At 47.6% G+C, this 13,077-nt stretch overlaps 7 protein-coding genes across 7 annotated transcripts; 4 read left to right on the top strand and 3 right to left on the bottom strand.

Annotated features, from left to right (window-relative positions):
- Positions 1 to 214: 214 nt before the first annotated feature.
- Positions 215 to 1,311, top strand: MAA_06738 (dimethylallyltryptophan N-methyltransferase; the record flags this gene model as incomplete). The annotated part of the gene is made up of 2 exons (XM_007824736.1): positions 215 to 480; positions 543 to 1,311. 2 exons carry the CDS (start codon positions 215 to 217, stop codon positions 1,309 to 1,311), a joined length of 1,035 nt encoding a protein of 344 aa, XP_007822927.1.
- Positions 1,312 to 1,327: 16 nt separating this feature from the next.
- On the bottom strand, positions 1,328 to 2,330 carry MAA_06737 (Ergot alkaloid biosynthesis protein; the record flags this gene model as incomplete). The annotated part of the gene is made up of 3 exons (XM_007824735.2): positions 1,328 to 1,585; positions 1,643 to 1,842; positions 1,919 to 2,330. 3 exons carry the CDS (start codon positions 2,328 to 2,330, stop codon positions 1,328 to 1,330), a joined length of 870 nt encoding a protein of 289 aa, XP_007822926.2.
- Positions 2,331 to 3,642: 1,312 nt separating this feature from the next.
- Positions 3,643 to 4,812, top strand: MAA_06736 (Aromatic prenyltransferase, DMATS type; the record flags this gene model as incomplete). Its single annotated transcript, XM_007824734.2, has 1 exon — positions 3,643 to 4,812. The coding sequence occupies one exon, from the start codon at positions 3,643 to 3,645 to the stop codon at positions 4,810 to 4,812; it is 1,170 nt and encodes a 389-aa protein (XP_007822925.2).
- Positions 4,813 to 6,148: 1,336 nt separating this feature from the next.
- Positions 6,149 to 8,042, top strand: MAA_06735 (Flavin monooxygenase-like protein; the record flags this gene model as incomplete). The annotated part of the gene is made up of 6 exons (XM_007824733.2): positions 6,149 to 6,152; positions 6,223 to 6,321; positions 6,377 to 6,446; positions 6,494 to 7,476; positions 7,527 to 7,643; positions 7,750 to 8,042. 6 exons carry the CDS (start codon positions 6,149 to 6,151, stop codon positions 8,040 to 8,042), a joined length of 1,566 nt encoding a protein of 521 aa, XP_007822924.2.
- Positions 8,043 to 8,985: 943 nt separating this feature from the next.
- MAA_11626 (uncharacterized protein) lies at positions 8,986 to 10,208 on the bottom strand (the record flags this gene model as incomplete). Its single annotated transcript, XM_011412541.1, has 3 exons — positions 8,986 to 9,549; positions 9,633 to 9,909; positions 10,198 to 10,208. The coding sequence occupies 3 exons, from the start codon at positions 10,206 to 10,208 to the stop codon at positions 8,986 to 8,988; spliced, it is 852 nt and encodes a 283-aa protein (XP_011410843.1).
- A 631-nt stretch (positions 10,209 to 10,839) lies between these two features.
- Positions 10,840 to 11,883, bottom strand: MAA_06734 (Alcohol dehydrogenase superfamily, zinc-type; the record flags this gene model as incomplete). The annotated part of the gene is made up of 1 exon (XM_007824732.1): positions 10,840 to 11,883. The coding sequence occupies one exon, from the start codon at positions 11,881 to 11,883 to the stop codon at positions 10,840 to 10,842; it is 1,044 nt and encodes a 347-aa protein (XP_007822923.1).
- Positions 11,884 to 12,493: 610 nt separating this feature from the next.
- MAA_06733 (cupin domain protein) lies at positions 12,494 to 12,997 on the top strand (the record flags this gene model as incomplete). The annotated part of the gene is made up of 2 exons (XM_007824731.1): positions 12,494 to 12,540; positions 12,616 to 12,997. 2 exons carry the CDS (start codon positions 12,494 to 12,496, stop codon positions 12,995 to 12,997), a joined length of 429 nt encoding a protein of 142 aa, XP_007822922.1.
- Between the last annotated feature and the right edge of the window lie 80 nt (positions 12,998 to 13,077).

Raw genomic sequence — 13,077 nt, 5'->3', positions numbered from 1 at the left:
GTCATTGAAATAACCCTGGAATATCGTCTATAAAGAGCACTAGTTTGGGATATGATGTCTGAGTCCACAATGTGCGGGTATGACGAGCGGAATATTGGAGAAGATGTTTTATAACCAAAATACCTAGGCTATATATATACAACCTGTCCCAGACCAGAACGTTTGAATTCGTCAACTTCATCTACTATATCGAAATCCTCCTCACACTTCCACCATGGCCTCTCCTCGAGTCATTGATATTCGTTCCTCTCATTTTGAAGACTTGCTTACCGACCAGGTATTGAGTGGCTTCAGCAATGACCCAAAAACTCTCCCTGCTCAACTCTTCTATACGAACGAAGGACTGGAGCACTGGAATCACCATTCTCGCCAGCCTGATTTCTATCCCCGGCAACAAGAAATTAAAATTTTAAAGCAGAGAGGAGATGACATGGCAAGGTCTATTGCAGAAAATAGTGTCATCTTGGATCTCGGTAGCGCGTAAGTGAATTTACCATCTTCTCTCGAGTATACAATAACGCTGATGGACAATACATGTCAAGAAACCTCGAAAAGGTGACGTACCTTCTCGAAGCGCTGGAAGCTCAAGAGAAAAACGTGGCCTATTTCGCGCTCGATCTCAGCGCATCGCAGCTGGCCTCCACGCTCGACTCTATTCCCACCGACAAATTCCGCCATGTCCGCTTCACTGGACTGCATGGTACATTCGAAGATGGGCTGCGTTGGATCAATGAGACGCCCGAAATTTGCGACTTGCCACACTGCGTGCTGCTGCTCGGGCTCACGATTGGTAATTTCTCACGGCAAAATGCCGCAGCGTTCTTGCACAACATTGCCAAGAATGCTTTGCAGGGCAAATCAAGAGCGCAAAGCTCCATCGTCATGAGCCTGGACAGCTGCAAGGTGCCAACCCAGGTTTTGAGGGCTTACACAAGCGACGGGGTCGTACCGTTTGCATTGCAGGCTCTCACCTACGCGAACACGCTTTTCCAGGGAAAGACAAAGAATGGAGTCAACGGCCGACAGTCGTCTTGCAACCTGGACCCAGAGGACTGGTACTACCTCAGTCAATGGAACTTTGCTCTGGGAAGACATGAGGCTTCACTGATTCCACGATCAAAAGACATTAACCTGGGACCCTTGCTGAATGACATAGTTGTCAGGAAGGACGAGCAAGTTCGTTTCGGATGTAGCTACAAGTACGATGCTTTGGAGCGTACAGAGTTGTTCACGGCGGCTGGACTGAAAGATGAGACGGCTTGGACAGGAGAGAAGTGTGATGTTGCAATTTATGACTTGAAACTAAGCTAATTCTTCATGTACTCAATTAATTCTTCAATAGCCAGATGTCCTTCTCACTTGAAGCAAATTCTTGAAAAGTACGAGGCGTTGTACCAGTCAATTCAAGCACGGTCTTATTGAGTCTTTCTTCCCCTCCTGCCCTGACTATCAAGTCCATCGAAGCGTGCATCTGTGCATCCTCGAGCGGCATACCGTACTCGTGCATTTTCTCTGCGAGCTCTGATTCTTCGAGTCGGACATGATTGATCTTTCTATTCAGCTGCTTCGAAAGAGTCTCGGCAACCTTGACTCGTTTGTCAGTATCTGGGGATGCATCTCTCAGTCCTTTGCATGTGCTTACATCATCGTAAGTGAGCAGTTCCGGTCCGAGCAGAATAGGGTCAATATTTTCTTCCACATCTCCCTTCAGCGCACGAAACGCGACTCGGGCAATGTCAACCACGGAGATGAATGGGACTTTGCCATTTTCCGCTGCCGAGTAAATCTTGTCTTCTTTCCTAATTGCCTTGCACTGGAATTCGTGTGGGGAAGAGAAATTTTCTGCCATTCAAACAAGATGACTTAGTACGACGTGTTTGCAAAAACAAAATACATCGAGTGAGCTAGATCTTCATACCCATGAACCATGTAGGTCTCAATACGGTGTAATGGATTCCCTCCATGGAAGCCAGGTGCTCATGAATCTGCCCCATAGCAGGAGCGCCTCGTTCCAACATGCTTGCGCTTAGCAGCACAAATCTCTTGACGTCTTTGAGCCGGGCATGATTGATGAAGGCGTTTACAGGCGGAGCCAAGTCGGCTATCGGCGGAGGAACAAGCCAGACAGCTGAGATTGGCTGCATCCCATCTTTGGGGGATAGGACATTGTCGTAGGTTGTATCATCTAGCCAATCAAAGCGCAATTGGCGGTACTTTGAGTCGTGACTGCAGGAGCGAGACGCTATGGCGAAAGGCAAGTTGGCCGCATCGAGGAGAGCGGCAATGTGACTGGCCGTCTTGCCACGTCCTCCAGTTAGTAGAATGGTCATTTTTCTTTTTCAGAGATGGAAAACGAATAACGCGATTCTGATTTTAGGGGAGGTCAACTTGTGAAGATGGTAAAAGGCAGTAGATGTCTTGAATTATTTTGGCATGATATTACGACGAAAATGTACTATTATATGTAGATATCAGCTGACAAAGTTGACATTTGAGTCATGTCTAGAATATTTTCAACTCCTGAATCTTGGAGGGCTTGTTGGTCTCGTAGATTCTCTAAAAGGAAGTGTACCTTCTTCGCGTTGCGTTGCTTCTATCGTCGGCAACCAGACACTGATGCGCAACTCTCAGACAGAATTTTCCTTAAGACGCAGTTGATGCTGCAGAAGAATGCTTTCCATCGCCCTAGTTGCTTTTTGCCAAGGACCACCTTGGTTGCAACAGCACCGCATCTACCGTTCCAATTGGTTGATAAGTATCTACGAAATCACTCCAGTCCAGAGCAGGTCGTATTTGCGACACCTAAGGCGCGGTCAGCCCGACCCAGATCTAGTCTAGGCTCTGGAAACATACACCTTACATGCCTGTAACATTTTGCTGACATAGGTCTCTCACATTTTCAGGCGTTATTAGGACAAGTGCATCTACACGCTTGCGACATCATGTCCAGCTGTACGATTGCCTCTGGGACAAACGGGTAATCCGGCGAAACAAACTACCCGAGACGAGCTCAATTTGAAGACGGCTAAGCTTGCAATTGCTTCCACAGTCTGACATTATGCTTGAGGTTTTGAGCTGGAGGTATCAATTCTTTATGGCAGACTCCCGGACGTAATGTTCGGAAGGGGCAGTCTCCTGCCATATCGAAAAGGTCTAAATTTGTGTCCATTGTTAGGAAACTGACTTCCGTGCAAATATCAACTCCCCGAAGCTACGCCGAGAGAATGTATCGAACAGATGGCCTCTGTTTGCAACAACTCCGAAGGTAGCTGCGGCAATCATTGAAGGTATACTGCATCTTCGGGAGCTCCGTGGCCGGCCCGATCGCTGCTGGAGTTCCCTCACTAGGAAGACTTACGCAATCGCTCCAGCTTTGTTACTTTTTATCCAATATAACCCGAGTCGGCTTCCCCGATCCGCAGAATTGTTGTCACTATCAGCAATCTGACCTCATCATGAAAGACTCCAAATACCTCCTTATTTAACACGACAGTATAAGGTCATATTCATTATCCTAGGAACGAATCTCAACCTTGCAAATACCATGCTTGTTTATCCCTCTGAGCGTTGCAATCAGTGTTGAATCTCATCTTTCCGCCTCGAATAAACGCATTCTCTTCTCACATAATACTTTGCTTTACGATGAAAATTGAAGAACGAATGGGCCACAGTGTCTATGAGACACTCAGTCTCATCTTCGATTTCCCGAATGACGACCAGAAACTTTGGTGGCATAGCACGGCGCCCATGTTTGAAGCTATGCTTCAGACCGCCGGCCATACCATCGACACACAATACCGACATTTGGGGATATACAAGAAGCACGTCATTCCGTTTCTGGGCGTTTATCCCACGAATGACAAGGAACGATGGCTAAGCATCTTGACGAGATACGGAATCCCATTCGAACTGAGCTTAAACTGTTCCAACTCTGTCGTTCGATATACATATGAGCCCATCAACGCCGCAAGTGGGACACAGAAGGATCCGTACAACACACTAGCCATTTGGGAGAGTTTACAGAAACTCGTACAGATCCAAGCAGGAATTGATGTCGAGTGGTTCAAGTACTTCAAGCGAGAGCTCACTCTTAATACGGCCGAGTCTGCATATTTATTCGACAACGGTCTGGCAAAAGATGAGATTAAGACGCAAAACAAGCTAGCCTTGGATCTCAAAGGCAATCAATTCGCAGTCAAAGTATACATATACCCTGCGTTAAAGTCTCTTGCTACGGGTAAATCCATGCACGAGCTCATTTTCGGCTCTGTGCACAAGTTGTCTCTGCAATATAGCAGTATCCGCGCAGCTTTTGAAAGGTTGGAAGGATTTGTTATATCACGAAATAGTCGTGCACAAACAGGTGACTGCGGCGCTCTACATCCACGGCTTTTATCGTGCGACCTGGTCGATCCCGCCAAGTCTCGCATCAAGATTTACCTCCTGGAGCAGATGGTGTCATTGTCCGCCATGGAAGACTTGTGGACATTGGGCGGACAACTCACCGATCAATCGACAATGGATGGACTCGACCTCATCCGCGAGCTTTGGGATCTGCTTCGGATTCCCCCCGGTTTGCGGAGTTATCCAGAGCCGTACCTGGCCTTGGGGAAAGTCCCAGACGAGCGACTCCCATCCATGGTCAATTATACGCTGCACCATGACGATCCCACACCCGAACCCCAAGTGTATTTCACTGTGTTTGGCATGAGTGACTTGGATGTGACCAATGCGTTGACAGTCTTTTTTGAAAGACGCGGGTGGAGCGAAATGGCTACAAAGTACAGGGCCTTTCTTCAGAAATCATTGTGAGTGTTGTCAACATCAAAGATTGAAACCTATAATCCGTACTCATATAATTCTTGCACAGCCCACATGACGACCATGAATCCCTGAATTATATTCATACGTACATTTCGTTTTCATACCGTAACAACAAGCCGTATTTGAGCGTATACTTGCACTCGTTTGAAAGTGGGAATTGGCCGGTTTGTAAGTACTTGTTTGGATATCCGTTGTGAGGAGTCACCGTGAACTGACTTGAGCCACTTGCTTGCAGTGCCAGATGTTCCTGTAGCTTTCGATGCATTCCGTCGTGAACCCTCTCCGTACAAGAAAATTGAGCTTGGTCTTGATTAGGCTGGTACGGGGGAGTCATTTTAGTGATGAATTACAAATATACATCATGCCTTGGTTTTAGGTGGGATGGTCGATAAGATCATTTGATTCGTAAAAACGATTTAGCAGTGATTGGATATATTAAACTCTAGATAAGATGTATAAACAATAAATACCGAGCCCTGAAATTTGATAGTAGAATGCGAATATGCCAAAGCGAGAAAACAATAGAAATAAGTCTGCAGCATTTGCGTCCATCGATTCAACAAAATCTCCCAGTGCTACAGAATTCATTAGTGTCACAAAATGAACGCGGTCTAGTTGAACAGCAATTATACCTCCTTTTATTTCGTTGACAATTAATCTAGGGTAGTTGCCTGCATCAATTTTGTCATGTTCCAGTACAATACCTAGTCATCATACTATCTAAAAATAGTATTCTGGCCAATTAGTCTTACTTTCGCACTTTCCGTCACGGCAAAGTATTTCGGAAAATGTATAGAAATAATGGATGGGCAATGAATATTTGATGGCTTGATGTGCGGGCAACCTCTGGTTCACGTGAGAATGCTGAGTCGCATCACGTCATGAAACTACCTATCGAAGACTTCAAGGAACAGTGACCGCTATCCAAAACTAGTCAGACATCGGAGGCCTTTGGGCTTTGAATATGCACTCGCCTTCTTTGGGAAAGTGGCTCCAGGCACGGGACATAAACGAGATACGCATCCAGAATCTCAAGTTGAAGTCTATGTATTAATACGAGAATCGAAAAATAAAACACGTTTAAGTACCGTAATTCTTTGGCGATGACAATCAAAAAACTCCACTCTCCTACACGCGTGCCTGTTCATATATATACTTTCGTATGTAGTATCAAGAACAAGCACCAACTATATTTCCTCGCAACGCACGATGCCTTCAGATCAGAAAACACGCTGTATAGTAATAGGAGCCGGGTGAGCATATAGACTTGACAAAGCAGAAGAACCATCTCACTAACAATTGTGATAGAGTATCCGGCATCCTCATGGGTAAGATGGCTAAATTTCGAAAAGTTAGAGACCCTGGGCGATCTTGAGGACCTGACTGGAATAAAACTAGCCTATAAGCTACAGCATCACTTGAATGATTTTGTCGAGTTTCAGATTCTAGAAAAGAATCCTGACCTTGGAGGAACTTGGTACGAGAACAAATATCCAGGTTCGTTCAAGTTGTTCTAGTTCTTGACATGATTCGGAAATCTTACCGGATATAGGTTGCGCATGCGACGTTCCGAGCCACTGCTACCAATACGCCTTTGCGCCAAACCCTTCGTGGTCGAAATTGTATGTCACCATTCATCCTAATGTAGGTATAACCCTAACCCTTCTAGATACTCCTCATCAGAAGAGATTCACGACTATCTCAAAAAAGTAGTCAAGCACTTTAACCTGGAACGATACATTCGCTACAACACCAAAGTCACCTCGGCCAAATGGATTGAATCGACTGGCACTTGGTCTGTGGGCATTAGTGACGGGACTACGATTGATTGCGAAATACTAATCAATGCTGGGGGTATCCTCCACCATCCTCAATTGCCTGACCTCAAAGGGCTCAAAAGCTTCGCGGGTAAGGTGGTACATACGGCTGCATGGGACTCTGAACTAGATCTGCGTGGCAAAAAGGTGGCACTCATCGGATCAGGCTCCAGCGCAGTCCAGATTCTACCGCAGCTTCAGCCTGTATGCAGTTCGGTACGGGTATATATTCGCACTCCTCCATGGATTGCGCCGCCAATGGTTGATACTGAGTCAGAATCACCAAATCGCGGCTACACGAACGACGAACAGGCATATTTCAGACAAGACCCGGCAAAGTATGCCCAGATGCGAAAGGAGATCAACTCAAATTTAAATGGCATGTTCAAAGCCCTGTTTAAGAATTCTCCGGAACAGCAGAATTTTCGACAAATGCTGGAAACACGAATGCGGTCTCTAATAAGAGACGAAAGCCTGCAGGATCACCTTGTTCCTAAGTTTGAAGTAGGCTGCCGCCGCGTGAATCCCTGTGAACAGTTTCTTTACAGTATTCAGGAGGAGAATGTTACGGCCGTGTTTAACGCGATTGAAGAAGTAAAGCCACATGGAATCGTGTCTGAAGGCGTCGAGCACCCAGTGGATATCATTGTCGCAGCGACTGGATTCAATAATAGTTTCAGGCCACAGTTCCCCTTATTAGGCCGTGATGGAGTCAACCTTCAAGACATCTGGGCAGATGAACCAACTTCATATTTCGGAACCGGTGTTTCTGGGTTTCCCAATTATCTCACGTTTCTTGGGCCAAACACACCTATTTCCAACGGCGCTTTCATGGGTATGTTGGAATCTTTCTGGTATGGTTTACTAGTCTAACATACTTTGCAGGACCCTTGGAAGGGACGAGCGATTATTTCATCAGGCTACTTCAGCGCGCTATCAGATACGGAGCATCTTCATTCGATGTAAAACCCGAAGCGCAGGCCGACTTTGACAGTCGCGTCTGTGAGTTTATGAAGAAGACGGTGTGGACGGGGTCATGCCTCAGTTGGTGTAGGTTTTTTTTTTGATACCCCAAAAATTTTTGCATAGTCTACTAACTCTTCAAAAGATAAGAAAACTAGGGATGGTAAGATTACAGCGCTATGGCCAGGCAGCTCGTTGCAGTACATGCAGGTCCTGGCTGAAGATAGATGGGAGGACTATAACTGGGCGTACAGGGGACGAAGATATGATTACTGGGGAAATGGATTTTCGTGGATTGAGCAACCAAAGAGCGACAAGTTGGGAATCCAAGAGCGTAAATCGAAAAACGAGATGGTGACAATTCCCAACATTGACGCCGATTTAGGCTTCTATATCACACAGCAGGCACCCTTGCCGGAAGCAGACGCTGAGGACTAGAGTGGTATCAGTCTTCTGTATTGCCGGGTACGCATACTTGATGCGGATTATCTTGTAGACTATGGCGTTATTTTGAAATATACAATGTTGCAGTCCGTGCTGATTTAAATAATGACACGAGGAGATCGTTTCAATCTAGAAAGGTGGCATATTTAATTCTCAATTCGTGCTAAAGATATGTAACTCAACACTGTGAATCAATTTTAATATTCACCATAGTTTTCCCTTTTTTACATGTCACACGGGTATCACGATGTCACGGCGCGTGCAGACCCTCGACCCCGACGATAGTTACACCAGAGCTCGAAGACATAGTGGGAGGCCTTGGATATCTGTCGCCCCAGGCCTGGACACTCACCGTTGCTTTGCATAAATACAATCCTTCTGTCTACAAGGGCCATTGATACCAAAAGAAGTTATCTGCATGAATAGAACTCTTGTTTCCAGCCCTTGTCAAAGACAAAGTGCTGTCTATAACAACGGCTTCTCATCAGGAGTTCACCTCCACGTCAATGCAGGAATATGATTTAGCCAAGCAGCATAGTATCTATGCCAATGACAGTAATGGCAGTGCTGGTCAGGTTCAGACGTCTTAGCTATGCAGACATCCTTGACACACAAACCCGAGGAGGAATATAATGAACGCACCTGGGTTCCTATCTTGGTCCACAATAGAAATAAATGATACAAAGAAGCTCAATCCATGGTCAAACACTGTAAATCTTTAGTTTCTAATTGATTCTAGCCCGCCCGATGCTTCATGGGCTTTGTATGCAGCATTACGTTTTTTAAGATGCGACAGGATCAATGCAATCCACCGGCGAAGTTTCATCTTCATCATCTCAACAAAGAATTTGATCAATAGTTTGATGTTATGGATACAAAGTACGCGGGCTCGTATGTCCATATCGGCTCAAGGGGGAAGCAGTCCTGAAGTTGTTGCCTACTTGTGTGATACGTCTCCTGCCCAACTAGTACTTTCACTCCTCTTCTCCTCTGCCAACTCTTTCAACATCTCAATTGCCTCGTTTTCCCTCCCAAGAGGAACAAATAGATGATCATGATAAAATCCACTGACGGGGTTCACTCCCATGTCCTTGGTTGCCAGCCTGGTCGCAATCACCGCCATAAACCCCACCGCCTCCAAACTGGACGTCACATCCAGCGTAATCATCTTGCAAGGAAAGAAATACTCCAGGCCGTGAGATTTGGCGTAATCAAGGCTTGTTATCACAGTGAGGCCCTCTGTCTCCCGGAAGAAGAGCTGAATCGCCGACACGGGTGGTAACTTTGCTTCGTCTTTGACGGTCGCGAAAACGTAGGTTGTAGGATGAAGGATGGTGCTCAGTGTGGCCAAGAGCCTTGAAAGTGACTTTTCTCCAGGGTCTTGCATTGGCGCTGACATTTTGCGGGTGGATTTGAATGGGTGACGATGTATTTGGCTGCCGTTGCCCTCTTGGTGCCCGTATTTGGCAGAAGGATAGTGCAAAACAGGTGAAATAAATGACTCATTGAGTTAGCTGCCCATCAGATCCATCGATACCTGTCAAGACAAATTCTGCAGTATCTGACTGGCCAGGATGGTGGTACCAGACTTGTCCGTGGCGTCCAAGGCACCGTGGAGAGCGTGGAGAGGGCCACTTTGAACGACACCTGCGCCACGGCCGTGGAGTGGTGTCGAGTTGTCAACTGGTCCTTGGAGACGAAGCGGATGCCCTGGGCAGCGTCCGCCTTGCGCTGGGCGACGTCCAGTTCGGCCTGGGGCGCCGCGAGTTCCTTGCCGGCGGCGTCGGCGTTGGCCCGGCCGTCGTCGGACGCCTTCTGCGCCGCCGCGATCTGCGAGCGAGGGTTCCAGTCGAGGGAGTAACTTGCCAATCATCGTTAAACCTTGACTCTTGCCGACTTTTCATTCGACTAGTCCGGTATTTCCAGCTTTCAGGTTAGGTATGAGGATAAAATCTGCCGCTTTTGCTGCTACCCAGCTCGACATGAGACTATTCGATTTCTGAGCATCTGTAAAATAATTTATGTATCAAGATAAACGTATACGGATCTTTCTAAGCCAGATTCGCTTATTAAGCCTAGGTAGTTTTATGTAGCTTAACCAACTACCTAGGTACTTGGTAGTTATTGAGGATGACACACCGCTACTTACAGCATCTTCATGTTACCACCACGGCCTATTTTTTGTACGGCTCTTCCATGAATACCCAATTCGTGAAATGAATACCCCCGCGGCTTCTCAATTCTATACCCCAACGACAACGAGGCCCACGGTGAACGGACGGTTGGGCGCGCTCCAGAGTGGACTTGGCCCCAACAAAACAAGAGAAGAATGAGGCGTTGGGGGGGGTGGACTGTGCTTTGATCGATAAGAAAACACGGCTCAAAACTTAGGGATCATGTGAGTACATACTATGCTTACGTATCAGATTGGCCATGTCAGTATGATCTAACTTTGTCTTACATAGCCCTAGCATGACTAACTTTGATATAGACACTTTGGATTTCGGCCACACAGGTTACGCAAATCAAGAGCCACCGATAAAGCCTGTTCAAGCAGTTGACGGAAATCAAGATTTCTAGATTTTCATTGCCGGGTTCGCAAGTAAGTCATCTACTAAACATCTGCTAATGACCCCAGTGGAAGGAATATAAAGTCAAAGCGTAAATAATAAACCTGACCAACGAATTTATAATGATTAATTCAGCCTAGCTATCGTTATAGGAAAACATTCTTGTTCACATTAATTTGCCCACACTCATAACTTGAAAGGAAAAAGCCAACATACAGGCATCACCAACCCTGGACTCGGATAACTACCTTGCCATTTGCCTTTTTGTCCTCAACCTTATCAAACGCTTCCTGGAAATCGGCAAGATCAACCAAACTATCCACCTTGGTGACACACTTGCCTTCTCCTTGCAGCTTAGAAATTGCCCCCAGCTGCTTACCGTTGGGTTCAACCAGGAACCACTTTGCCTCGGCAAGCTTCTTCGTAATCGACTCTGGCTTCGACTGCTGCGGGTCGCCGGTGATGCTGTGCAATACACCCCCTTCTTTCACGGCAGACCAGCACGACGCAAGCGTTGATCCGCCAACGCAGTCGAAAGCGGCATCTACCTCGCGCTCCGATGAATTCACGGCCACCCAGTCGGAAATACTCTGCTTCTTGTAGTCCAACACGTCTGTCGCGCCCAGCTTTCGAACATATTCGCCGGCGTGGCCGCCAGCGACGGTGATAACCTGGCCTGCTCCGGCGAGAGATGCAAACTGAACCGCCCAGCTGCCCACGACACCAGAGGCTCCTGTAATAAGCACCTTGAGAGTCCTATTTTTCTCTCGGGCTGCTTCATCTCCAAACACTGCCTTTTCATCCAGGACCCCATGTTGGAAGACGCCCTGCCAGGCCGTGAGTGCACTTAGTGGCGTCGCCCCGGCATCTGTCCATCCCACGTTCTTGGACTTGTGTGCCATTTGAGAGAGTCGAGCTAGGGTGTATTGACGCAGGTTGCCGGTTTGAGACGGCTCGAGGCGGAAAAACACCTCGTCTCCGATTTTGAAGCCAGAGGCCCGGGCCTCGTCGCTGTCAGCGAGTTTGGCGACAACGCCTGCAGCCTCGGTGCAGGGGACTCTCTCTCGCCCGGGCGCAAAGAGGGAAGGAAACCATGTCTCCCAGTGTAGTTCACCCGCGCACGGCGTAGTGGTGTAAACACGGACAAGACACTCGTCCGGGCGGGAAATGGTCGGCAGTGGCGCGTCTTCAAGGACGAGGCGCGTCGAGTTGGGGTCGGGTTGGTGCACCACTTTCATGGTGCTGGGAAGGGAAGGCGACGCCATTTGAGGCAATTGTAATGTTTCGTTCAAGTATGACGGTGACGGTACTTAGAATAGGTCTGTATAGACGAATGGAGATTTGAGCATGGCCCGCATGCGCCAGTGGTGTTTCGATGGCTCAAGGGGATGACACGGCCTTATATTGCTTGCAAAGAGGCGCATTTGTTATGCATTTTGGTCGGCTGCAATATACGGCATCGAAGCCTTTTTCGCCATTCCGGCTTGCTCGGAGCAACTTGAGAAGTCGGGAATCGCCAAAGATTCGTCACATAGGCATCACCATGTCTGGGAGCAAAACGCCACGGCTCTTGGCTGGGCTGATGGCTCATGGACAACGGAAAATAGCCCGACATCGACTCTCCACCCACGCCACGCTTACCCGGATAGCCTATGGCCGGGGATCAGGGAAACCGTGGGAAGGCTAAAGTGTGGGTTGCTGTCGATGGCCATGCGGGGCCCAACACGAAGAGTGAGGCTATATATACTTATATCTAACTCTATAGACCAACGGCTTTTTCATCAAGAAGCGCATCAGAAGTCATTGACACGCAAAACCTGGACTTGGATAAGCTAGTTCAGACTTTACTTTAAACTTGAACAAACACTCATCAAAATGGAGCAAGGCCGAATCGTACCCGATCCCCCCAAATACGACAGAAGGTATACACTGCATCCATGGAATTGACCCTGACCAAACGCAGCTGCTGAATAGCTGACTCATTATTTTCCGAATAGCCGACCGCTTCCCCAGGTGGAGCTTGCGTATCAATATAAGCTTCCCAACATCCCTGGAAAGTCTAGCATCGGCCTCATGGTGACATTCCCTCCCAATTCGTCGACTCCGCCGCACACACACGCCGGAGCCGCTGTTTCTGCGGTTGTTCTCCAGGGCACTTTGCTCAACAAGATGAACAGCGAGCCTACTCGGGTCTTTAGCCAGGGCGGAAGCTGGTTCGAGGCTCCCGGCTGCCATCATGTGGTCAGCGACAACTACAGCAAGGACGAGCCGGCAAAATTGTTGGCGACATTGATTGTCGACACCGAGGTGGTGGATAAGGGAGGTGTGGAAGCCCTCGTTGTGTTTGACGACGAGTACAAGGACGTTGCACTTCATTAACAACATGCCCGTTCTTTCCGTTAAGGCACATGTGGCATTTCACGACGAGTATAGGAAATTTCGGTTAGGAGCAGCAGTAT

Source organism: Metarhizium robertsii (assembly GCF_000187425.2).
Source record: "Metarhizium robertsii ARSEF 23 chromosome Unknown MAA_Scf_11, whole genome shotgun sequence".
Lineage (NCBI taxonomy): Eukaryota > Fungi > Ascomycota > Sordariomycetes > Hypocreales > Clavicipitaceae > Metarhizium > Metarhizium robertsii.
This window is presented reverse-complemented; position numbering and strand designations above follow the sequence as displayed.